The sequence below is a fragment of the Rhinolophus sinicus genome, linkage group LG04, assembly GCF_036562045.2.
Source record: "Rhinolophus sinicus isolate RSC01 linkage group LG04, ASM3656204v1, whole genome shotgun sequence".
NCBI classification, from domain to species: Eukaryota; Metazoa; Chordata; class Mammalia; order Chiroptera; family Rhinolophidae; genus Rhinolophus; species Rhinolophus sinicus.
This window is the reverse complement of record NC_133754.1, coordinates 83,713,982-83,740,375: the sequence shown is the minus strand read 5'-3', so window position 1 is coordinate 83,740,375 and position 26,394 is coordinate 83,713,982. Positions and strand designations below refer to the sequence as shown.

General features: G+C 42.6%; 2 protein-coding genes across 2 annotated transcripts in view; one reads left to right on the top strand and one right to left on the bottom strand.

The window, feature by feature from the left end:
- Positions 1-26,394, bottom strand: part of LOC109456924 (uncharacterized) — a 69,590-nt gene that overhangs the window by 21,722 nt on the left and 21,474 nt on the right. The gene's annotated exons all lie outside the window — the stretch shown is intronic.
- Positions 6,699-25,596, top strand: LOC109456903 (ubiquitin carboxyl-terminal hydrolase 17-like protein 6). Its single transcript, XM_019749442.2, has 4 exons — positions 6,699-8,190; positions 11,545-11,641; positions 23,731-23,917; positions 25,456-25,596. The coding sequence occupies exons 1-4, from the start codon at positions 6,699-6,701 to the stop codon at positions 25,594-25,596; spliced, it is 1,917 nt and encodes a 638-aa protein (XP_019605001.2).

Here is a 26,394-nt window from a genome sequence, read left to right as displayed (position 1 = left end):
CTCATCTCAGATCCTTCCCCCACTTCAGGGAGCCCTCCAGGTTTTTCCAGGAGGGACTTCCATTTCCACTCCATTGCCTTTTCATGTTATTTGCATAGTTTCAGGATACTCCCTGGCCCATTTCCCCCACCTCCCCCACAGTGATTCTACAGGAGGAGAATGTTCTGAATGGGAGCCCTGAAGGACACTGGGCTCCTTTCTCTATCTTCCCATATCCCTGTCCTTAACTAAAGATGGCACTGCACACAATACCGAGATGGGGAAACAAAGGCTTCATAGATTTCAGCCCAAAGATTGTTTCCCATCTCTCACAACACTCACCTTGGATTTGGCTCGTTCTGTCTCTCAGCTCTGGTAAAGGGCCCTGGGTTTCGCAGGTCCCGGGGAGTCCATGGTTTCAGGTTCTCCTTCATCTTGCTGGGGCCCAGGGGCTGGGGGATTAGAGCCCCTTGCCAGCGCTTCATGGGGCATCTGACACTGCTCACCTTGTGGCCAAAGGCTCCGCAGTCCTTGCACTTCACCTGTGGGGGGAGGGGGAAGAGGAGGTCAGTGAGTCAGCACAAATCCCAGGTGAACAGGACAGATTCATGGATGTGGAGTATGGATTATGGAGAACGGACAGATACATGGGGCTTGCTATGTGCCAGGAGATTGATGATTGCCTGGTGTTTCCAAAAGCCCGGGTTAGTTAAGGGGGATGCGGGAGAAAGGATTGGAGGTTGAAATGTGAAAACAGAGACGCAAATGGAAAGATCTGGACACAAAACAGGCTGGACAGAACACTAACTAGCAAGTGAGTTGTTCCTCTGCGTCTGAAGGGACCAGGCTGCCTGGTGAAGGAGGCCCAAGGCAGATGATGGGAAGGGACAACTGAGTTATGGACACAGAAGTGGCCCTGTCCAAACCCTGTCTCTGCAGTCAAACCCGCCCCCAGGTTCGGGACAAAAACAAGCCTCTACTTACCCTGGGATCCTCCTTCTCTGCTGGAAGAGCCCTGTGTGCCACTGGTGCCCTCTGTTGTTTCTTCCCTTTCTGGACTTTCAAGATTCCACAAGGCCCGCGCTGTCGGTCACGACCCGCCATCAGCCACACCTCCTGGGAGTTTCAGGTCCCTCTTTCTCAGCTATGGATTTGGGGAATACCTGAGGGAAAAGACAAAGGCATCTTTCAAATTCACACTCACATGAGAGTCCTCATGCACCTTCTTCTCCCAGGGGCTGTGTGGTGATCTAGTGACCAAACACAGAGTATGTCTGTACTAATTCTAAACAAATTCATTATTTCTGCTTTAAATGTCCTTAGCCAAACCCACCAAGTGGCCCTAACTCTTCACTCACCAGCCCACCAACCCACACAAGTCACAGTGCTCGGGTCCATTTCCTTTGGAATCACTCTTGGAGTAACCATGAGCCTTTACTGAGATGGTCTGAGCTAGTCTGTCTCTCTGCTGAGATCCGCTGAGAAAGGGAAAGCCTCCCTCCCCCACTGCCTACCTCCACATCACTACCTAGACTTCCTAGTGTCTCCTTTGTCTGAGATTGAATCTAAGGACCAAGTTCAAAGGAAACTCACCTGAAACTTAGCTGTGCTCCTCCTGTATGTCAGCTGATTCTCAGGAAGGTTGGTGCTGGAGAAGCTCCACTGGACGGGATGCAGCTTCCAAGGCCACTGAGGAAGGGTCACTGAGGGACTTTCTGGTCCTCAGTGGGCTTTTATGCTGCTTCAAGGTCACATGACCTTTAGAAGGTAAACATCTAATTAGCATAATCCCCATGGATGGTAGCAAGCTTTGAAGGAATGTACTTCTCATTTAGCAGTTTTATGTGTTTTCACATTATAGGAAACCATGTGAAAACACATTTTATGAACATGTATTTTCTGTAAGAAAAATAATCATCTGTGTGTGTGCCCGTTTCCATCTGCACTTTGTGGTTTTCCAATGTGGTAAGATGCATGTGAGATGAAATGTCGTTTCCTAATGCATTGATTTATATAGCTTTTGGGCATCCAACATTCATACTGTTGGGCAACCATCACTACTGTCCACCTTTCGTGCTTCTTATTTTTCACTACTGCAACTCTGATTCCTAATATTAAACAGTAAGTCTTCTGCCGTTCCTCAGTGCAGAGCCTGTCCACCGCCCTTCTGTTTTCCTCTCTGGAAGCCCACTGCTCTAGCAAACTCATTGGAAAGGAATCCCGTGATATTGGGCCCTTTGGGACTGGCTTATTTTGCACTTTGTCTCGTGCCTCAAGCGATTGTGCCTGAGACGTCTCCATATGGTCACCTGGAGCTGTATGTCATTTAGTGTCACAGTCCTTTCCTACGGGTCGATGTGGATGAACTGGGACTTCCTAGTTTAGCCTCTTCTCCTATTGCTGGATATTTGTATTCTTTCTACCGTTTCTCTTCCACTAGCCATCTGGCCATGGACACTTTGAGGCACATGTCCTTGTTTTTATTTAAAAACGTAGAGAATCAGAAATGCGAAACACCGCATTGGGGCATTTCCTACTTCAGTCCAGGGAACACCCTGTCCTCCAAAGCAATTCAACAAACAACCCGCGCTGGAATCACGTCTTCAATATTGGTGCTCACACAGGTGGGGAAATTCCATTTTTCAAATATGTTGCCCCTGTCGGTGGTTTTCTACAGTTTATGATTTGCATATGTTTGAAATCCCAGTGCCGTTTTCATTTGCATCTCATTTATTATTGATGAACCCTCCCCCATGGTGAGCCTGGTCAGGGCCCTGTATCCCTGGCCCCGCCCCGTCTGTTCTGGTCCTTCATCCCTGGGCAGCCAGGCGTCACCGGGATTTCCCGCAGCTGCGTCAGGCCTCAGCCTGGTCTCCCAGGCTCCCAGGGGCTGCCTACTCTCGGCTGGCTTCTCCTGCCGCTAATGGCCCTTGTTCAGCCTTCTGCCTGGACCAGGCGGCACTCTGCACTCTCAGGACGACCCTTCCAAGGCCGACCCTCCCAATAAAAAAAAATGGTATTTTTTTCATTCGGACAGGGAACAGATTACTCAGCCTTGGGAGGGTAATTCCATAAATTTTCGTTCATCATGCACCATCTTTGTTCCGTTTTTTCAATTATAAATTGTTCTGTTTTCTCTCCATCTTTTAGATAAAATCTTTTGGGATTTTGAATGGTATTAAAATTTTTGTTTTTGCGAATTTTTCCCCAACTTTGGGTGTGTGTTAGCTACCACTTAGTGATGGGTGACATCGTTTCAATTAAGGGTATTTAGATGTTTTTCATAAAACTCTGTAAGTCCCTCCTAGATGGAATATGACAAATTATTTGGATGTTGGGTATTGTCAGTAGTCCCTTTTTAAGTTATATATGAGTAGGTAGATAGATAGATAGATAGATAGATAGATAGATAGATAGATAGATTCTATGTAAGTTGAGTTGATATTCAATATGTTCAATATGATATTACTTACGTTAGTATCAGGTCTACAACATAGTGATTCAACATTTTTATACCTTACAAGACGATCACCCCATTTATTCTAGTAATCATCTCTCACTTTACAAATAGCACAATACTATTGACTCTCTTCCCTTTGACCTTTTCACCCATCTTCCCACCCCCTAAATTCTATTTTAATTTATTGAAATTATGTAGGATTGCAATATATTTTGGTAGATTCATCAGAGATCCAGTTTTTTGTTTGTTTGTTTGTTTGTTTGTTTTGCTTGTTTGTTTGTGTTTGCAGCTGTGAGTTTGAAGAGTTCTTTTCTTTTTTCCATTTTGAATGGATTTGCTATGTATACAATCATATCACCAGCCAGAACAACAACAAAATGTCAGGGTGTATTTCTGGTTGTGCTCAGCGCAGTCAATTCTCTGGCTTCAGAGCCCTGGCGTTTTATACAGCACATTGTTGAAAAGAAGCAGGCATGGGGGCTCCCCATCTGCTTAACTGTCTTTAGAGCACTGCCATTTATCTTAAAGCATCATGTCTGGTACAGAAATGTATAGTGATTTGGGGTCTGTATTTCTGTTCTTTATTCGTAATTATGGCTAACTTCATCAATTTATAAAATGTGGCATCTCTTAATTTCAACATATTTCCCCTATAAATTGCTATTACTGTGAATTACAGTCATAGATTTTTAATCCTATGCTTAAAATTGGCTAATAAAGTATGTCTTGCGATTTCCCGCCACATACAAACACAAAGGTGTGTGAGGTGATGTGATGTGATAGATGTGTTAACAGCCTCGATTGTGGTGATCATTTCACAATGATGTGTAGAGCAAATCACCCTATTTTATGTACCTTAAGTATAGACAACTTTATTGGTCAGTTAGAATCTCAGCTAACCTGGAAAAAAGTTTCTCTAATTTATAAAGTATACCAAATGAGACAATAAGGGAATCAATAAAGCATTCTTGAATTACTACCTAACTGAAGATTGCATGATTATGTTCAGACATCCATAATTAAGATTGGATTATCTATTTTATTTTAGCTGCGCCTACTTTTGAGCATCTATTTCATTGTTCCATCTCTCCTTTCACAAAGGGACAGACATATGACAGAAGTGCTCCTCTGGGTACTGGTTTTAAATTCTGGAGGTAATATAAACTACACTTCATTTTGAAACACATTTTTCATTCACTTTTTTAAGGATGACATTTCTAAAGGAAGCTAACTTAAAATGGATTGATTGATTGATTCATTCATTCATTCATTCATTCATTCATTCATTGATTTTTAGTTGGATTAGCCTCTTTGATTCTTTTTCTGGAGCTTTTAGAGAGCCCTCAGTCTCAAGTAATGGTAGAGGAACAGGCTTGATCCTTTGCAGATTCTGAAGTCCTGCTAGTTAGGCCCTCCTCCAAGGAAGGGCAGAGATTGAGGGGTCCTGAGAAGGTGCAGTTAGGCTGCTGAAGAATCAGAAATACGAGGCATGTTAGGAGGGTGAAGCGCTAAAGGCTTCTATTGCAACTTTGGGAGGGGGTTCTGGCCAACTGAGAGGAAGGGAATATGCAGAAATGTATAGGTGATGTCAAAGCTTTGGAGGGGTTAGCCCAGGGTAGGTTTACTGAGACAGGAAGAGTAGGGCCCTTTGGCAGGATTCAGGGGGCTTTGCCCTGGGCAGAGAACAGGAAGAGAGTCAAGAAATAGTGGGAAAAGGGAGGGTAAGAAAGGAAGGAAGAAGGGGCCTACAAGAGCACCTGGGGCCAAACTTGATGTGAGGGGTGGGGGGAGGGGAAGGGGCAGGAGTAAAGGGACCTGTGCCTGGGTGTGAAGGAGGGAATATGGGGGTAACTGTTGGGAATGTGACCATGCCTATTGCCCAGTGGAGATCAAAGTCCAGCATTGGGCTGTGAGAATAGTGTAGACAGGAGTGGGGCAAAACCACTGCAGAGGAAACAAGGAACCTGAGGGTGAAGTGACCAAGAGAAAAGAGGGGACCAGAAGCTGGGTTTGAGAAGAGAGATTTTCTACTTATCATCAGAGTAAAAAGTCTGTACCAGAAAAGTTTATTCAAAGTTTTTTCTATGTACCAGAAAAATTTGATTCAAAGTTTTACAACAACCACAAAAATAGTTCCTAAGCACAGGTATTTTCCCAAAAAGTGATAAGTAACCATCATAACAACCATGAACAGAAATAAATAATTTTAATATGATTATAATAGGAAACTCAGTAGATGGAAATTAGATTAGAAAACCCCCTAAGTGGATGGCAATGGCCCAGTAAGGTGCCTCTTGAGTTAACTAGAGTCAGTGTTCTAGGATTGCACCAGATCCTGTGTTCTGTGATGGCAAAGAGAAGCAGCAGGATGGGAAAGTCAAGTCCCTGGAGAACCTGTGTGATCAGGGCAAGTCTTGTGCAAATTCCCCCAGCAGAGGCCTAGTGGGCAGAGATATGGAGACTCATCCCTGCGCTGCCTTCCACAGGACACTCAACAGTTTCAACATTTACACCAAATGGCTGCCTGGGAGAGTTCCCTGCAAGAGGAAAGGATCCCCCAGAATCACACCAGGGCCTGCCCCTGGGGCTCAGGAGCCCTGATTATATGGAACATACTGCTCCAGTTCTCCACCAGCTCTTACAGCCAGGCTGCTAGGCATGCCCGGTCACTTAGGGAAATCTCCCTGGGGTGTTTCTGCTCAGGGCTGTGGGAGGGCCTTGTCTTTGTGCTACCAGCCAGCAGATGGCACCATGGCTGCAGCTCTCATTGGTGGCTGTGGAAACTGGAGGATGCTGGGGAGGCAACGGGTGGGGATGACTGCTCCGTGTTTATGGATAGCTCCAGCCTTCCTTAGCCTGAAAAGGTATACCAAGTGTAGACTATGACACCTTAAATTATTAGCATCCTGCAAATGTGCATGACTGGAAGTACTTATAAACCACCCCCACACAAGCACACACATACACCCACACATTCTATATATCCCCGGATTTGTCTGTGTCTCTCTTTTGGAAAGGCCAAGACACATGTATCTCCATCATTCCAACTAATTTCCGTTATCAGCTCGTTTAAGTACCATGCTAACAAAGAAGTTCCTGGTGTTCTAGAAATACACAGTATTGAAAGGTGTCCGTTGGTCTCTCTAAGGAATAACAGTGACCACACCCTAATCCGTAATTGAATCAAGCCCTTGGAGTTGATTGGATAGTGGAGGTGGACTAGTTTTTAGTCACGTGGGTTGTTGCGTGGGCTATAAAAATGCGGATGAGATCGCCAATCCCGTCATTTGGAGACCTTCTCAGTCTGGAAGCGTCGTTCTGCAACTTGAACTTTGGTATACTAAATCTCATGAAAGTTATTTCTGGAGACATGGAGGCTACTTCTCTCCACTGGGAAAATGAGTCTCGTTTCAATGTCTCTCCGAAACTAAAAACGGCTTGGTCCAATGATCGTTTGTCTCCTGTGGCAGCAGAGCCGGCTCCCACAAAGAACCTTCGGAGTTGGAAGAGACCCTCTGTGGTTGGGGCAGGGCTTCAGAATATGGGCAACACCTGCTACATGAATGCAGCCCTGCAGTGCCTGACGTACACCCCGCCCCTTGCCAGCTTTATGTTGTCCCGATGGCACTCAGAAACCTGTCAGATGCAGACATCCTGCATCCTGTGTACGATGCAAGCTCACGTCGTCCGGGCCCTCCTTAGTCCTGGAGATGTTATCCAGCCTTTGAAGGAACTGGTTACTGGCTTCCACAGACACAAGCAGGAAGATGCCCATGAATTTCTAATGTTCACTGTGGATGCCATGCATCAAGCATGTCTGCGTGGGTACAAGCAGCTAGACCGGCACTCTGAAGACACCACCTTAATCCGTCAAATATTTGGAGGGTACTGGCAATCTCAAATCAAGTGTCTCTACTGCCACAACGTTTCCAATACGCTTGACCCTTACCTGGACATTACCCTGGATATCCAGGAGGCTCAGAGTGTGACCCATGCTTTGGAACTGTTGGTGAAGCCTGAAAACTTGGATGGTGAAAATTTGTATCATTGTAGTTTTTGTCTCAAGAAGGTGTCAGCTTCCAAGACACTTACTTTGCACACTTCCTCGAAAGTCCTTATCCTTTTATTGAAACGGTTCTCAGATTTTACAGGCAACAAAGTGGAGAAGGCAGTGCAATATCCTGAGCATCTCGACATGCAACAGTACCTGTCTCAGCAGAATGCAGGACCGCTTGTGTATTCGCTCTATGCTGTGCTGGTCCATGCTGGTTGGAGTTGTCACAGCGGACATTACTTCTGTTACATCAAAGCCGGGAATGGCCAGTGGTTCAAAATGGATGACGCTAAGGTAACCACCTGTGATGTTTCTTCTGCCCTGAGCCAACAAGCTTACGTTCTCTTTTACATCCAAAAGAGTGAATTGGAAAGAGACAGTGGGAGTGTGTCCCTAGGTGGGGAGCTGAGATGCCTCAAGGCTGAGCACCGAGACATGAGAGCAACCCAACAGGAGCCTGAGAGACACTCCAACAACCAGGGTCCTGAGTCACAGGTGCCTGAGCAAGAGACATCAGTCAAGCAGATCACCTTTGAGCAGTGGAAATTGCTCCAGGAACAATCCCGACCTAAGCCCGAGTTCCACCTCAGGAAAATCGAATGTGCCCTGCCTGCCAATGCAGTCGTGATTCACCAGTCCAAATACAGAGATGGGCTGAAGAAGAATCATCCAGAACAGGAAAACTACCTGCTCAACAATCCAGCCAGGGATATCCCCCCTCAGGGGGCAGAGAACATTTGCCATGTCTCTTATCCTAAAAGGAGAGCCAGAGCTACCAAGAGGAAGAAGAAGGGGCAGAGGTCCCAGGATGTAATCTCAGCATAAGCATAGCTGCACTGCCTGCATACTCTCACTCTCTCACATGTAACTCACTGTCACTTACAAATACAGTGTCATACATAGGAAATGTGTTGTGTGGTGCGTGTAAGGGATCTCGATATGGGAAGGGACTATCTCTCTGCATGTGACCATGGTATATGGCATTCAGTATGAACTTGAGAATGCTGATTTTGAGGGGTAGCTGTCCATGGTGAGGTTACTGGAGAGCATCAGATTGATGACTGGGTCTGAGAACTTTCCAGTGAGCTGTGTATGTGACCTGTGCAGAGAACGGGAAGAGAATCAGGGGAGGGCAGTAATTAGAGGGGAGGAAAGAAAGAAGGGGTGCTGGGCTTACAAGGGGTCCTGTGGCTAGACTTAGTGAGATGTGGGGAGAAGGTCAGAGGGATCTTGAGCTTGGGTGTGGAGGAGGGAAATGGGGGTAACTCATGGGAAGGTGACTATTCCTACTGCCCAAGGGAGATAAAAGTCCATCATTGGGCTGTGAGGATCGTGTGGACAGGGGTGTGTGTGTGTGTGTGTGTGTGTGTGTGTGTGTGTAGGGAACCAGTGCAGGGGAAACTAGGGACCTGGCTAAAGAGGCCAAGAAAATGGAGGGACAAGAAGCTGGGGCTGAAAAGAGAGAACCACAGAATGACTGAGGCCAAGCAGGGCCCCAGGAAGCAGGCTCCTGCTTTTAAAGCCGACCGGATAGCAGAGGCAGCCCGGATTCAGCTGCATGCGGTTTGCCTGTATGGGAAACTTCGAATCATTGTCAGAAAAATCAAACACCTCTCTCCCAGAAAAGTCTATTCAAAACTTTATAACAACAACCACAAAAAATGATTCTTAACACAATAATCATCAAAATAATGATTAGTAAACAAAATAATGACCATGGTGAGAGAAATAAATAATTTGAATAGTGATATTAAAATTAAACTAACTAGATGGAAACTAGAATAGCTAACCCCCTAAGTGGATGGCAATGGCCCAGTAAGGTGCTTCCTAAGTTAGTTGGAGTCAGTGTCCTAAGATGGCACTCTGTCCAGGAGGGAATAATCAGGCCCTGGAGAACCTGTGTGATCAGGGCAAGTGCTGTGCAAATTACTCCAGCAGGGGTCTAGTTAGTGGGTGGAAGCGTGGGGACTCATCCCTGTCCTGCCTTCCACAGGACCCGCCACAGTTTCAGCATTTCCAGCAGATGGCTGGTTGGGCAGCTTCCTTGTAGGACGGTAGTACCTCAGAACCACACCAGGGTCTCCCCATGAGGCTCCGCCTGATTGCATGGAAAATGCGGCACCAGCTGTCCGTCAGCCATCACAACCCAGCTGCCCGCCTGCCATCTGATTGCCTGGAGTCCTCATATGGAGACTTGTCTTTGAGTGTGTTTCCACTCCAGGCTGTGGGAATGCCTCATACTCTTGCTCCCAGCCGGGAGGGCACACCATGGTTTTCATTTCCCTTTGAAGACTAGGAGGTTCCTGAGGATGCTCTGTTTCAGGAGAGCACTCAGCCCCTTCCTCCATGTACATTGTTTGCTGGAACTGATGGGCCTAAAGGGACATAGAACATTTTTGAAGGGGAAGCCCTCCACTGCCATTCCAGGTAGAAAGAACCGATTTCTTATCACCTGAGGTAATTAGAAAAAACACAGTCTCAGGAAGACCAAGGACACCATTTGTGACCCCCTCCAAACCAGGAGGAGCAGTTTTTGGGCTTGAAAATTTTGTATTAAACAGGGGGTCCTCTCTTTGGCAGCGGAGCCTGCACATATGTTAGTTAGGGACAGGAGCAAGCTTCAAAATTTTTTCTTGGGCTCAAGAAGGGGCAGGATCTCCTCCCCAAATCTCCTTAGCAAACAAGGGGTAGTTCTTGCCTCCAGAGGGGACTTAGAAATGTCCAGAGAAACAATCTTCAAAGGACACCATTAGTATAGTGACACTTGGGACTATCTGTGTATTTGTGTCATTAAATGAATCTTCCTAATCAACTTTATGAAATTGGACACCCTTAGTGAGTAGAGAAACAGATCAATGTTGCATAATAACCACAAAAATTATCCATGATAAGAACAACAATACAAATAATGAAGAATAGAAAAAATAACAATCATGTTCATGATATAAGTAGTAATAATTTTTTAACAGTGATATTAATATTGTCCTAAGAGGATAAATTCGTGTGCAGATTCCCCTAAATGTATGAAAATGTACTCGTATTGGGCCTCATGAGGTAGTTTGCAGTAACTTACTGGGATTGTTGTACCATGAAATGTTTTCATAAATCATGAACAGCAGTAAGGGAAGAGGAAAACAAGGCACAGGAGAGCCTGGGTTAACATGGGTTCTTGTGTGTGAACCCGTCTCGGAGGATAGTACTGGCAGGAGAAAGAGTCTCCAACGTGAGCCTTCCCTGCAACGGGACACTCTATAGCTTTCTCTGGTTCAGGCAGATGACTGGTTGAGCTGGGACCCTCTGCAACAAAGACAAGTCTCTCTAGCCACACCCGCCCCTCCCCCTGGGGTTCAGAAGCCTTGCCTGCACGGAACATCAAGCATCAAGCACCTCAGTCCTCATGGTCCAGTTGCCCTTCTGACAGAGGGTTTTTCAGGGCCCCTAATATTTGGGGCTTCGTGGTTTCCATAAATCCTTCCAGGACTGTGGGAGAGCATCATGCTCATTGCTCTTTGGACAACATATGTTGAAAGGGGACGGTACATGCAGATGCCCTAGAGCAGCTCTGTACTCAGATATGTCACCAAGGTGTCTGAATCTCAGGGGTGGGAAAAGCAGATTGGCCTGTTGTTAGAGAACATGATTAAAAAACAAAACAAAACCGAAAAAACCTCATTAATCTGAATGTGCTCATTGCTATAGGGGAATGCTTTTTTCTTGGCCTCTCAGCTGATAGTGTGAGGAAATTTATGTGGATCTTAACCTGTGTACATTCACCTCAGTAGCATCTATTTACCTATCTATCCATCCATTGATCAATATATATAAACATAGATTACATTTCTGTAAGGAACAATCCTCAGTTGTATGAAGGTAAACATAGCTTAATAGGCCATATCGATGTCTCCAACTCTAAGCCATTACCCCATGGGTCATTCTAGCCCTGTCCCCTCACTTAGCTCTTCTCTCTCACTCCAACTGTGAGGGCCTGTAAGGGCCTCATGCCCTCCAGGAAATAGCAAACCCTGAGTGCCCTGCACTGCACTCAGACCACTGACAGAGAGCACCCCAACCCACCTCTTCTCGCCTAATGCCTCAGACCCACGTGGAGCGCATGTGTGTCCCGCCCTGACTTGGACGCTGTGTCTGGAGTGAGAACAGGAGCCTCGTTTTCTCAGGACGGACGGAAGCAACTCCGTGGTTTGGGGACAACCAGGCCGCATCTACTGTGAGTAAATCCTTGTGGCCAGACGAGGGAGATTTGCCAGAATTCTCCCAGATATTTTTCTTAACTAGAGAGAAAGAACTTCATTTTCTAGACTGTCCCCACATGTTTTATTCTTTACTTTCTCGTGCAATATTTTAACCAGACTTATTTTACAGAATTAACTACTTATTGGGGTAGAACCATAGCATGTTGTAGTATGCATATATTTTATTTTACAGATTCAAGATTGTTTCTGGGGAGAAGTCCTGATGCAAATTCATAGAGAGGGAACCGCATAGACATTCTTTTCAGGAATGTACAAAATGCCGGGCGTTGATCAGTGGAAGGAAATGTCCATCAGGGGGCGCAGGAAGGTCCTGGTCAGGACACATCCAGTCCCCAGGCAAAGGCAGAATGTTTGCAACTCCATAAGTGGTTTTAGTGATGGTTAGTGGGTAATTTTTCTCAGAAAGTGAAAGTAATTGAACAAATACTGAAAAGCTGAATAGTAGGTGTATGAAAACTCACAACAACGGTTTAAATGCCAATATTTTATTTAAATTCAAACTCGAATTTATTATAATTTAAGTTTTGTAGTTGTAAAGGAAATTGCCTCATCTATAATACATTTAAAGTAATGCTCCTCAGCTTATCTCATTTTCAAATCGAAGTATTATCATGATTAATATTTTCTCATGACTCAGTGACAGCCTTAGATAATTTTACATTAATTTAAGCTTCCTGAAATATCTTTTGCAGAACCTCACTTTGACAGGTATTATTAAAATAAATAAATCTAGGACACATCCAAATTTATTAAATTGTTGTAAAAAGACAAAGGAGGAATGCTGAATTTGAAACAAAAGCTTAAAGTAAAAATTAAAGTATATTAACATTTCTTCAGAATTATTTATTCTTCTTTTGCAGAGATATCCTGAGGTATCTAAATTCTGAATTTTATTTTCAAAAAATAAGTTAAAATACATTTTACTTATACTCAAATCATTTATAAATTGTGGTTCAACTATTCTGAGAGGTCCTAATATTTGTAAATAATTTTGTAGTAGTGATTTACAAATTTAGGACATCGCTAAATATCCTTGGAGAGACACAGACTGGGTTGGTTTCCTCTTCCTTTTTATTAAAATAAGCACACTCCAGAACCTCAAAATGTTTTGCTTCGTGACAATATCATGTATATGAGAACAAACATCTCTTCTTCTCCAATGCCACTTTTTTATTATTATTATTACTTTTATTTTGGAAGTGTCACCAGGATGTTTCTATCTAAAATGTTTTTTAACAAGTTCAAATTGGGCAACTGCAGACGAGCTAAAGGCTCAGGGGTGCTATATAAAGACTAAATTTTTGTTTTACTTTTTAAAGGTACATCTTACCTTGTTTAACATCATGTGGGGTGACGCTCAATGGGGGTATTGAGATAGGAAGGAAGTTAGGAGTAGCTTATTGAATTAGCTCAGTTTTCACAATAGTGTTTGAATTAGCCAGTCACCCTCCTAAGCCCAGAATACGGGGAAGAATTGGTCCTCAAGTGCCAATGACAGCCAAGAAAGGTCTGCAGTATGAATTTTGAGGTGAAAAGGGGGCTTTACAGGCTTGGAAAAAAAGAAAAAAGAAAAAAAATTGACCTGTTCTGACCCGTAAGGGGAAAAGTTAAGATTCACTCTGGGAATTTAACTGAGGAACTTAGGAATTTAACTGAGACCAAAGAACTAGTTAGAGATGAACTAAAACTAGAACTCAGTTTTAGCCTCCCTCTCAGACTTGCTTTTCCTAAAAAAATTAGTATAATAGTTTAATTTTTATTGAGGTATAATTGACATATAACATTGTATTAGTTCCTGGGATACAACATAATGAGTTGATATTTATATATATTGCAAAATGATCACCACAATAAGTCTAGTTAATACCCATGACCACATAGCTACATTTTTTTTTTCTTGTGACGAGAAGTTTTAAGATCTACTCTCTTAGTAACTTCCAAATATATACAATACAGTATCATTAGTATAGTCACCATACTGTATATTATATCCCCATGACTTACTTATTTTATAACTGGAAGTGTGGACCTTTTGACCACCTTGACACATTTCTCCCATTCCCTTTTATTTCCCTGAAGGTCTATTCATGTTGTCTCAAATGGCAGGATTTCATTCTTTTTATGGCTGAATAATATTCCTCTGTGTGTGTATCCCACATTTTGTTTATCCTAAACAAACATTTAGGTTGTTTCCTTATCTTGACTACTGTAAATAATGCTGCAATGAATGTGGCATACAGATATCCCCTTCTAGATAATGATTTCCTTTCCATTAGATAAATACTCAGAAGTGGAATTGTCACATTGAAGACCACAGCCTGAGAATATTTTGGTAGCATAAACCCATTAAAAAATGAAGACTGATTATCTTGCTGCAATTCCCCTGCAGTGCTTCCCAGAACAGGACAAACCCCATAAAATAGTCAGGCTTTTGGATATTTTGGGAAGACCATGTATGTCTGTCCTTAGAGAGGATGACGCTCTGAGTTCATATGTGTGGTGACTGCACACACAGGGACACACAGTGTCACAGGTTTTTCATCTACTTAGGTTCTGGTGAGTAGTGGAGAGTTTCCCCAGTCAGACGACGAAAAAAGGAAGAAAAAGGTGAGCATTTGTGAGATTTGATAGGCACAAGGAATGGTAAAATATTTATGATGCATGACAGAATCGTTCTATTATTAAGCTATAGTAGGATGTCAGATATTTAGGGAAAGCCTTTGGGAGATTTGTGACACCATAATTAGACCAGCTCAAAACCTAATCCTGAGCTGTGACAGATGCAGCTATGCAAACGGGAGATATTTCGAGTCATCTGGGATGGGTCTCTTCATCAGCACATATAGGGAAAGTGTAAAGGGCATGACAGTTGTTGGTCTTGTATGTATATTTTTAAAAGAGTGGCTGTGTATCACTGACCAACAAAAACAAGGAGAAGTGAGGAATGTTTTTGGAAATTGGGGTCGATGAACTGGAGGTTCCCACGTACAGTAATAGAAGAACTTGGGCATGGGGAGTAATTTTGTGAAGAGGCTGAAAGGAGGAGGCTTTTGAGAGAGAAAACTCTGGTCAGTGATCTGACAGGTCACATACAGGTAAAAACCGGGTTCTGGTGTCCGCCTCTAAAGATGAGAATGTTTAGTTGACATTCAGTGATAGGCAGAGCTAAGTTTAAATTCTAGCTCTTTCAATTTCTAGCCATGCAATTTTGTCATATAAATAAAGCTTTCTGAACCAAGTGTACATCACTTGTTAAATGTGTAACTGATCTATAAAGGCAGGGTCATTGTGGGTGTTCAATGCAATATATATACATATATATGCACATATGTGTAAATTCCACCCACAGAGTCTCAGTTAATATTAGCAGAATTTTTTCTCTTTCCAGGTTGTCCAGGGACCAAGGATTTTAATCATATTCTGCTCTTGACACATTATCATTGTTTTTTGATGCAGAATATTTCGTTATAAACATTGTTTTAGGTAGTAGTTTAACATTGACAAATTATGTCATATACTTAACTTGTGAAACGCAGAGATAATCATATTGACAAAAATAACTAGAACTCCGAGCATCATTTCATTGAGATATACTAAGTAGTCAGTACATTTCCTCTAAAACTAAGCCCTTTTGGTCTATATTTTAGGAGCCTGTCGCCCTGTGGGGATTGTGTAACACGTGTTCAGTGACTCTCGTCAGGCAACCCCTTGCACAGGAAAGAAGCCTGTGATAGTGCTACAGTTGTGTTGGGTCTTTGAATTGCTCCAGCCCAATGTTAAAGAAATTCCAAAGTTTCTTGGCCACATCTAAGGCCGTGAGGTTTACAGGTAGGGTTGAGGCACAAACATGGCCTGGATCCCACATGTGGAGGAGCTGAGATGACTCAGGGCAAGAGTATGTTGAGGGAGGGTACGGGGCATTATTGCGCTGAGATGGGTGTTGGAAAACAATGCTAGTGGACCTCACCAAGAATTATAAAACTAGAAATTCCAGAATAGTATCCTGGGTTATGGACACAAGAATCTCCATGTGATAGGGTCAGATTCTCCTAGGATTCGGGGCCAAGGAGTGGAGCTGTGGAGGGAAGGAAAAGAATTTCCCCAAGGCCTGAGTCCACGTGCGCTCCAGGCCCAGTTGTGCTCAGCACCAGGAAGGTCCTGATCCTGGGAGAGCAAGACCTGGCAAATGTCAGCTGCAGATTTACTTGAGTGAATCATGTTTTCAGAAAAGTAGTGGCCGCTGGGGCCTGTGTTCTGTCTTGTGTATTTTCTTTTGGCCTCAGTAAAGGAATGTTCACCTTGTGTTGGAGATAAAGTTTTGCGTAGTGTCCTTTGTCCTGTTTCCTTCCCTTTGAGAATTGTTCTTCTCTTTACCTTACCAACAACCATTCTTGATTTCATTTTTTTCTCTTATTTCAATCCTGAAAATACTTTCTAGTTTTCAGTTTCCTGAAATGTGTTTCAACTCACTGATATATACCTCCTTTTCACATTGTTTCTCTGTGTAAGGGTATTTGAAACATACTCACAGAGGCCTTGCATGCTTTCAACATTTTTCACACTAGCAGTTTATTTCTTTACATGTTTTAGATGAAACATTGGCCTTATTAGACAAGAAATAATATTCATACAAGATATCTGCAGAAAGGACCTATTTAATTGCATGTCAGTGGTAAATTTCAAGGGGGTGAACCCTCTCTTCCACATTAAAGATGTGGGAACTGAAAGATTTTATAATGCAGCACATGACTGTTACTTGAGTTGAGCATAAATGCTGCCCCAGCAAAAGGTTTTGGGTAAATTTGAATTTAGGGGAAAAAATTAATGTGTGCTCAAAACCATAACTTATAAAAGTCATATAAAGGACAATTACATAAACATCACTCATACATCTAATCTTTAAAAGCAATGAAATCTTTAAAAGTAAATCTCATAGCTCTGCAGTTGAGATGTTATGAAAAAGGAAATCTCTTTGCATTGTAGAAAATAGCATGCATTGCATATGTAAATAACACAGGGAAGATTTTGACCAAAGATATACACGGCGTGATCAAACTAGAAGTCATGTGTAGAGAAAAGAATCAATGAAAGTAAGGTATGTGAGAAATTCTTTAACAGCCTCTCATCTTCAAATAGCAGATCTCTCATACTAGAGAGGATGCCTATGAATATAATGAGTACGAGAAGTTTTTTATTTGCAGATCCATGGTGACTCAACATGTATTCAATCACATGGGGGGGGACCTATAAATGTAATGAATGTGGGAAAGAGTTCCGATGGTGCGCTCAGCTTTCTATACACAAAAGGACACATACTGAGTCAAAACCCTATAAATATAATGAATGTAGGAAAAAGTTCAATTGGAGCACTCAGCTTTATACACAACAAAGAACACACTGCAGAGAAATTATAAATGTAATGAATGTGGGAAACACTTCAGTCAAAGCACTGACATACATTCATACCAGAGAACTCACACAGGAAAGAAACCCTTTAAATGAATGTGAGAAAGTTTTCTGTTATCCTTCATCCTTTCATCAACATAGGTAATTCACAGTGGAAAGAAACCATTGAAATTCTTTGGTCAAAACTCGGGCCTTATCATGAAAGAATTCACACTAGAGAGGAAGCCTATACAGACCCTTGAACACTGCAGGGGTTTGGGGCACCAACACCCACACATTCAAAAAGTCTGTATAACATTTGACTGCCCCCCAAACTTGGTCATCCCTCCATATCTGCAGAGGTGTTGGTTCCCCCTGTGAGTACCAAACTCCATGGATGCTCAAGTCCTTTACATAAAATGGTGCAGAACAATGTATATAGTTGGCCTTCTTCATCCTTAGATTCCTAAATTCTGATCCAAAGTTCTTTTTTTCAAGCCTTGCTTGGTTGAATCTTCTGATGCAAAACCTGGGCACACAAACCTGGACATATTAATTGAAAAAAATTCACATATAAGTAGATGCTTGCATTTTAAATCCATGTTGTTCAAGGGTCAACCTATACATGAAATGAATGTGGCCAAAATTCCAGGCATATGTCTTACCCTTTCCTTAAAGAAAATAATCGCATGACATGGACTGAAATTTTGTCTAAATTTTGACTAAAGTCTCTGACTTTAGTTGATGTGAAAGAACCCACATTATAAATGTAAGGAAGAACTGTCTCCATGCTCAGCTCTAACATAATACGCCAGAGCTCACACAGGAGAGAAATTGTATACACTCGTGTACAATCAATGTACCTTCGCACTGTGTCTTCATTTATAATCTATCCTTTAAGCACCATAAGCAAACTCTATAGCAGAAACTACAGAATTCTACTGAGAATCCTTTAACCCACACTTCATCCAAGAAGCATTTGGACTTTCATCAAATGACTTATTATAAACAGTATAAGATGAAAATGCAGATTTGTGCTATGAGCCAGGAATGTGTAATGAATAATTTTTAACCATAAAAATTATAATAAATTATTTCAATAGATTAGTGCTTGTAATCATATATACAGTAAAAGTTGTTCCTCAAAAAATCTAATATGTTGTTCAGTTTATATGTTTGTGCATCTCTAAATGTAATTATAGAGACTTGGGTCAGTTATAAAATAACTAAGTAAACTGAAGAATCAATATAAAATAGTGTGATTTGACTATTATATCAGTGTTTAAAATGTATATACATGGTAAAAAATAATACAAACATGGAAGAATAAACACAGTTTGTGAATAAAATTCAATATTAAAATAAAACTCCTCTTTTTAGAATGTTAAACATGTCCACATTTTCCTATCTACAGTGCCACAATCATTCCTGTCTTGAACAGGTCAGAGGAAAGAGTGAGACGGGATGGGAGGCCAGGAGAGCTGGGCCAAGTTGAGGTAGGAAAAAAACTAAGAGAAGTGAGTACATGTGGGTGAGGGGCATCTGTGCCCAGGTGTGTGGCTGGCATCTGAGGCACAAGGTGTTGCTGGAGCAGGGATAGATTGAAGGGTGCATTCGGTGACCTTAGGGTTTCACAAAAGCATAAAGGAGGGAGAGGCATAAGCAGGCAAGCCACTTAATGAGGGTATAGAGGGCGGGTATTGGAAGGTAGGCTCAAGATCATGAAGAGGCTAAGCCACTGGAAGTGACGTGAGCAGGGGAAGAGCAGGGCTTTGGGACAGGTACTGGTGACTCAGGATATACATGAACCTCGGGAGAGGATCCAAGTAGGGAGGGTTAATGTGGGCTAAAGGACAGGATGGGGGGAGACGGGGTACACTGAGGGGACCTAGGAGTCTGAGATGAGGAACAGGGACAAGCACAGAGGGTCTGGGTTGAGTCTCTAGGTCTTCCTCTTCTCTATTCGTGCATTCGGTTAACCCCCAAGCAGGTATTCCATATAAATGAGAACCTCAGATTCTGAGTTGGAAAGGGACTGACAGTAATTTTGCTCAGCAGTATTCTAAGTTTGCTCCCAAGATTCTCCCCCTAGCATTAAGCCCTGTATAATCTCCTCCTTTTACTTCTGTTTTGGACTTTTGACGATGACAGAATATCATTCTCCTAATTAGGTTATATTATATGGCAATGGTGAAGGTGTTTTGCAGATGTCATTCAGATCCCTAATCGGTTGATTGTAGGTCATTACAAAGGAGTTTTTCCTGAATGGGCATAACTCAACCAGGTGAGCCCTTTAAAAGAGGGACTACAGGTCAGGAACAGAGGATGGCAGAGAGCTGTGAAGCCACAGGCAGTCTGCTGGTGTTGAAAAAGCAATCGAAGGAAGGATAACCCATAACTAATGCAAAAAGTAACATGGAGAGGGTAGAAGGGAATATTGAAGAAGTAGTATGAGGAGTGACACATCTGAGAATACCTGTTTGTATGATTTTGGTCCTGGAACTTCATGTGTACTGAAAAGTGAAATTGTTTGTATCAACAAGGATGGGCAAAAAAATTGAAAAGGAAAACATGAGCCACATTTTATGACTATCACAATCACACAAAAGAAACAACAAAAAAATGCAAGTAATTTTTGAACACTGTTTTTACTATATACTCTGAAGTGAAATACAAAAGTACCGGCAAATTATTCTTACAGCTACTGGATTCCCCCCCCCCCACCAATGGAGCGGGTGTAGCAATTTTGGAAATGTATTGTGTGAATAAGTACATGATTAAACGTACTTAGGATTTTCAGCCTAGGTTACTGTGGGGACAGAGTCCCAGAGAGCAGTTTCCATGCTCTCGGCCTCACGTGGAAAGGTGCTGGCTCAGGTAGTAGATGGCCATCAGCTGTAACTAGTTGGCCATCAGCTGTAACCAGTTAGCCATTGGCCACTGATATAACTGCCGTGGCTGAGCTAGCAAGTATGGATTGCAGTTAGCAAGGGGTTGGTTTGTTGGCAGGAGCAGCAGTCAGCGGATTGCAGATCATGTGGCTCCTACCTCCTGTGTCTCCAACCCAGCCATGAACGAGAATATAGTAGTATGACTCCCCTATCTATGGCTCCGTTGTTCCTTTTTGGCCTCACCATGTCCTGCGTTCTTGTGCAGGGAGTGGGAGCTGAGACCCCGCCCCCCCCATGACATTTGCCCAGTAATGGAAACTGGGAAACAAATACTTAGGGAAGAGGATAAATCTCAGGGTACTGGATTGGAATTAACACTTATTAGCATGAATTCATGATGTGTGTTCTAATGTGTGTATAGGTGGACATGTGTGTGTAGATATGTGCATGTGTCTGCTTCCTAACCCTGTCCACTGAAAGGGCCTGGAAGCCATGATACTTCACCCACAATGCCAAATACCACGCAAATCTTGGTTTCTAAAGTTTATTCCTCAATTTTAGGAACTAAGTTTCCTTGGAGAAAGTTGCTTGAGGCAAGCAAATACAAGATTGGTATTGGGGGAGGGAAAGTACAAGATGAGCCTAAGATGTCTTTTGCCGAAAAGTAAGGAAGTACAATAAAAGGGGACAGGTGATGAGGAAATAGGAGGCAGATTGAAGCAATCTCCATACCCACCTTTGGGAAAAAGTTTATCATCAAAATAAAGAATGACAATAATGGATTTTAGCACATTTAATAATATAATCCAGGAGATCATACTGTCAGTAAACTAACATATTCATACACACACACATATATGCCTTTTTATGTGGAGGGAAATGAAACAGACTCCCTTACAGTAGAATATCAACTAAAAAAAAAAATGCAGAAGGAATGCTAGGGGGAAAAATCACCATTTGAAACTACTAAAGTGAAAAAGTCAACAGTGGAGACATTAGGTAAATACTAAGCATGTAATTGAATTTTTACCATCACTGAAAAAAAAAGTGGATACAATGAAAAATATTGACATTATATGACTCCTAATGTAAATCACCGAGAAAGACCAAACATCACTTGTGCAGTGTTCCTGAAAAAAAGAAATAGAACACGACCACATAAACTAAATCTCACCATAAGAAAACAGAAGGAAACACCATTTGGGGAGATTCCAATAAACAACTGGCTCATATTCTACAACAATGACAATTTCATGAAAGACAAAGACTGAAAACTGTTCAAGAACACAGGAAACTAAAAAATATGACAACTGAAAGCAATGTATGATCCAGGATTGGATCCTGGAGAGTGGGAAATTAATAGCATTTATATTAGCACCAAAAAGAATAAAATACATAACAAATATATTTAACATAATACTAGGTAGATTTGTACTCTTCCTTATTTGGGAGGTTTTGTCCATGTGTAAATGTGTGTGAGGTAATGGATCACACCAGGGGTAGAATAACCTGGTTCCCATGGGTCGTGTAAGGATACAGCTAGGTGACAGGGATGGTTACAGATGCACAGTAATGAACGTACTATACAACAAGAATGCAGATAATCTGTTCTAACTAGATGATTGTTAAATATTTTTAACTGTCGTGAACTGATCAATCAGCTAGTGTCCTCAAGAGTGTCCCAACCTCTGTCCTCTGGTGGCTTCTGCTATAATGCTGGGGAAGATGGAACTGACTGCTGGGAAGAGGAGACCAGCACTTCAATTGGTGCCGCTGTGGTGGTTACAACTCTGAAACTGACCAATATACTTGGACCTTTCACTGGTCAACTAACCACAATTTACAGAGATGTTTCAAGTTGTGACATTGTGCAGCAACAGCACTGAGGGCGGTTTCCATTTCTGTGGCAAACAAGTCAGAGGCCTCAATGCAATTCCCTTGTGATAAGCACAGTGAATGAGACTGGTTTATTTCTGTTACATGAGCAACTTCCTTTAAAAAAAATGTTCTAAGATGATATATGGAAAGGTTGGGAAGATGTTATCCTTTAAAATTATTTCAAATTTTTTATTTTGGAGATGAAATGACTGGATTTGACTTTTTATATGATCATGCCCATCAATGAGGTATGACAAAAATAATTCTAAAAAGAAAAGACTGAGGGGTGACATCAGCAATGGAGGGCTTGGAGGTCCCAACTCTCCTCTATTTACCATCTACAGAAACAATAAATAGCTACAAACTGACAAAAATAGCTCTATGTAAGTAGCAAAAACCCTGCAGAGCTCAACAAACCAAGGATGGCTGCTTAGAAAAGGACAGGAAGCATTTTATATGTGTCACCTCATCCACCAATCCCTCAGAGCAGCTCAGAGCACAAAGGATCCCCTCAGAGGAATTTTGCCCCAAGGGTAATGGAAAAGAGAACAGAACCAACCCCAGCATGCCTCAGTGCTGTGGACATCAGGTAGCCTTTGCTACCGAGATCTCCCGGTCTTTATCAACACTGACGCCAGCTGACAGCTACTTGGAGTCTCCCCACGGCATCTACCCCACCTCCCACCCCCCACCCCAGGAGCTGTCACTGCAGTGAAACCTGCCCCCAGCTCAGTCTCTGCTACATCACACTCCAGGATCAGGATGCCACAGTGCCTCACCTTCTGCTGTACAGGAGCTGGCACTGCTCCAAACCCCGCCCTCAGCCCCAGGTTGGGCTTTGTCCCATCAATATCAAGGCATCCTCCTCTGCCCTGAGTCCAGCCCCTTGGGTCCCAGGTCACGGGTCTGACTCATCATTGCCTGGCCACCCTGCTGCATCATGACACTGAAGCCAGATTAGGACACTACAAGAAAAGAAAATTGCAGGCCAACATTCCTGATAAACATAGATGTAAAATCCCCAGCAAAATACAAAATTGGGCACTGGAGTTGATTGACAGATGCTGTTTATATCTGTTTCCTAATCTGGGTTCCCACTTGTAGTAGATTCAGTTTGTGAAAATACTTCAAGTGTTTGTATATTCTATTTTAATGCAAGTTTTTGAAGAAGAGGAGACAAGTTTTCCAAATGCTTCAAAGAACTCAGTAGTGGCATGAGGCTGCAGACAGGGTTATAGAATGTCTGAATAGAAATGAAATCCAGCCCACTGTGCGCTGTGATGACACCAAGATCTTCACATCACAAGGAGGCGCCACAGACCTGGCGCTCACACCTGTGTGAACAAATGGCCAAAGAGGACTCGCCCTGATTCTTCTCCCCTCCATGGGGCTCCAGAGGTGGGCCAAGGTCTTTCTCTGGCTGCCTCCTCTTCTGAATGGGGGTCATAGTTATTCATGTTGAATAAAATTCCACCCTGCTAAAAGCAGTTTTAAGTGAATTGATTCAAAAATATATAATGTCAAAACTCATTATTGAATTAGATAATAATTTCTCGAAGATTTTGATTTTTAAAAATTTAGTGTTTTCTGTTGTTTTTTAGTTTCCAGTGTGTCCTCTTAATTTACGGCCATGTGAGCCATCGAATAAGGAACTGCTCTGAATTCTTCCAGTAATTTCTCCATTAAATTGTAGTGTCTAAGTAACTGGAGATCATGGCGCACTCCTGGGGGTGAGCTCCTGTAGTCTCATTTTCTCTCTCGTTTTCACACTTTGCTTAGCTCTCAGCTATCTCCATTTTCTCTGGCCTACAGCATCATTTCTTTAACCAAGAAATCCTTTTCGTATGAATGTAAAGTCTGTGTCATTCTCTATATGAGAATTCATTCCTTGGCTCAGTCAGTCATCATAACATCCATGTTTTTGATAAAGGGAATTTGGGACCACGTGATTGTGTGCATGGATCAAACAAGTGATGGAGCCCAGATGCATATCGAGAAAGTGAGGTAATTGTAAACTAATTTCTTTGCATACTCCTGGTTTTAATGTGATGACTCATGAACTCTATTAATAACCAAATATTTTTATTATTTATGTTTACAGTGCATTCTATGGGAAGAAAATGATTGAAAACAGAAAAATCTATAACCCAATTCACTTTTTCTTCTAACTTTTAACCTTCTTTAGGTTAATTCTTCCTTTCTTCTCCAAATCATGCAAACCTTCAAAAAACTGTTACTATTTGAATAAAAAGGTAATTTAAAAATTAAAAGCAGAGTTTAAAATGGATTGTTGTATTACAAATAACCTTCCAAATGAGGGGTAACCTTTAGAGATACCACAGGCCACTCTGTACCTTGAAAATGATACCTATTATTTCATTATCACAAAGGCAAGAATTCACAACTTAGGCTCGGCATGAAGGTATCGCAACAATCACTGACAGCAAACTAGAACCAAGAATAGTAACTATGGGGACAGAGCCAGGAGTGTGGTTTCCAGGCTCTTGCCCTCGCGCGGAAAGGTGCTCACTCGGGTAGTAAACGGCCATCAACTGTAATTGGATGGCCATTAGCTGTGGCTAGTTGGCCACCAGTGAGCCATTGGCCACTAATATAACTGCCGTGGCTACGCTAGCAGCAAATGGGGGCTAGCGAGATGGTGGCTGAGCTAGCAAGCGTGGATTGCAATTTACACAGAGGACTGCAGCTAGCAAGTGAGGTTGGTTGGCAGAGAAGTGGACGGCAGGTTGCGGATAGTGTGGCTCCTGCTTCCTGTGTCTCCAACCCAGCTGCCAGCGAGACAATAGTGGTATGACTCCCCTATCTATGGCTCCGTGGGTATTCCTTTTTGGCCTCACCATGTCCTGCGTTCTTATGTGGGGAGCAGGATTAGAGACCTCGCATGACACCCTGCGTGACAGCAACTATAATATGGATATTTTTTTTTAAAGGCTAGATGATTTTTTTCCAACTTTGCCAAGCATGCTTCTGATTGTATTAGGTATCACCATGTTTACTTCTTCCCAGCAGACCCAGCCCAATAGCTCAAAAGCTCATCAGTGCCCACCTCAAATGTTTACACTGAATTGTTTTAAACATAGCTGAATTGTTTTAAAAATTAGCATATTTTAACCATTTAGATCCTGCCTGCTGTGTATACCCTGTGAAAATGCCCCCACCATCTGCTAGCCCTAGATAAACCATGGACTATACAAATCTCTAAGCTGCTGCTAGCCCTTTGTGGTTCTCTGACCCAGAGACACCCCGTCTCCTGGCTGAGAGACTTCACCTGGACAGTGAAGAATGCTCTCCCCCAAGAGTTCCCTTGCTCTTTCCTTCTGGGTGGTGGCCCCACACAGTTGCCTCTGGAAGGCCTCGTCCTATCAGGGATTTCCCTTCACAGGCAAGTTGTCAATGTGCTACTTAAATAAAGCTAGTTGTATAATTCTGTCACTTTGTAGTCATGTAATTGTCCTGTGGACAACACCCCCAAATCCTTTGCTCTCAAAACGGCTCAACATACTTATGTACACATAGGTCAGTGGAGACAAATGTCACGTGCACGTGAACTTCTCTGAGAAGGAAGAGTGTACAGGGATCCTGGGAAGCACCGGCATCGCCCCCAGCAGGCAGCAGGACCCTCCGTCCCTCCTGGGGACACCCTGGGAAGAGGGGTGACCCCTGGCTAAGCCACCGGACAAGTCTCACATTTAGTTGTTGCCCAGGATCACAGCTAAAGTTAACTACAGCTTGGGGTTAAATTATATATTGTCTTAAGCAGATTAAATGTAGTAATATAACCTTTTAGAAAATGATTATGAAATATTTCAATATAAAAATAAGAGTGGTGTACCCAGATCTCAAGTTAATTTGTAAAATAGCCTTTATTTGCAAACAAGCCTACTTACTACCTGTAGTAACTCGGTGCATACATACAGTATCACCACAGTAGGACCCATAACAACTCTCAAATAAAGGCACTAAGCTACTTCTACCTTAGAATTAAGGACACTGAGTCACAGAAAGGTTCAATAACAAGATCTCATGGGCTGTGACAGTGGAAATTAGAACCCATGGGGTCTGTCTCCAGGATCTGAACTTCTAACCACTAATTTATTAATTTGTTCTCTCTAGCCCTTGTTCACATGTCCATGTGTCCCTGGCTGATTACAACCCCTGCCTCTCCAGCCAAGGGGCTAAGATGTTGAATTTTAGTTGCTCAAAATCCTCACATGACTTGACTTTTTCCCCCTGGGTGGAGAGTAGAATCACTTGCGGGGATTTAAAAAATATAATGATGTATCAGTTTCACCCAGAGATGTGCTCATTTCATTGGTCTCAGGCTATGATTTGGGGATTGTGCCAGCTTGAGAGCACGAATCAGCCGAGTTATCTCGAGCATTTTCCCTTGAGGTTTAGGTCCAATATTGGGGCTTGCTGAAGGATAATATACTTCGAAACCCTGGGCAAAGAAAG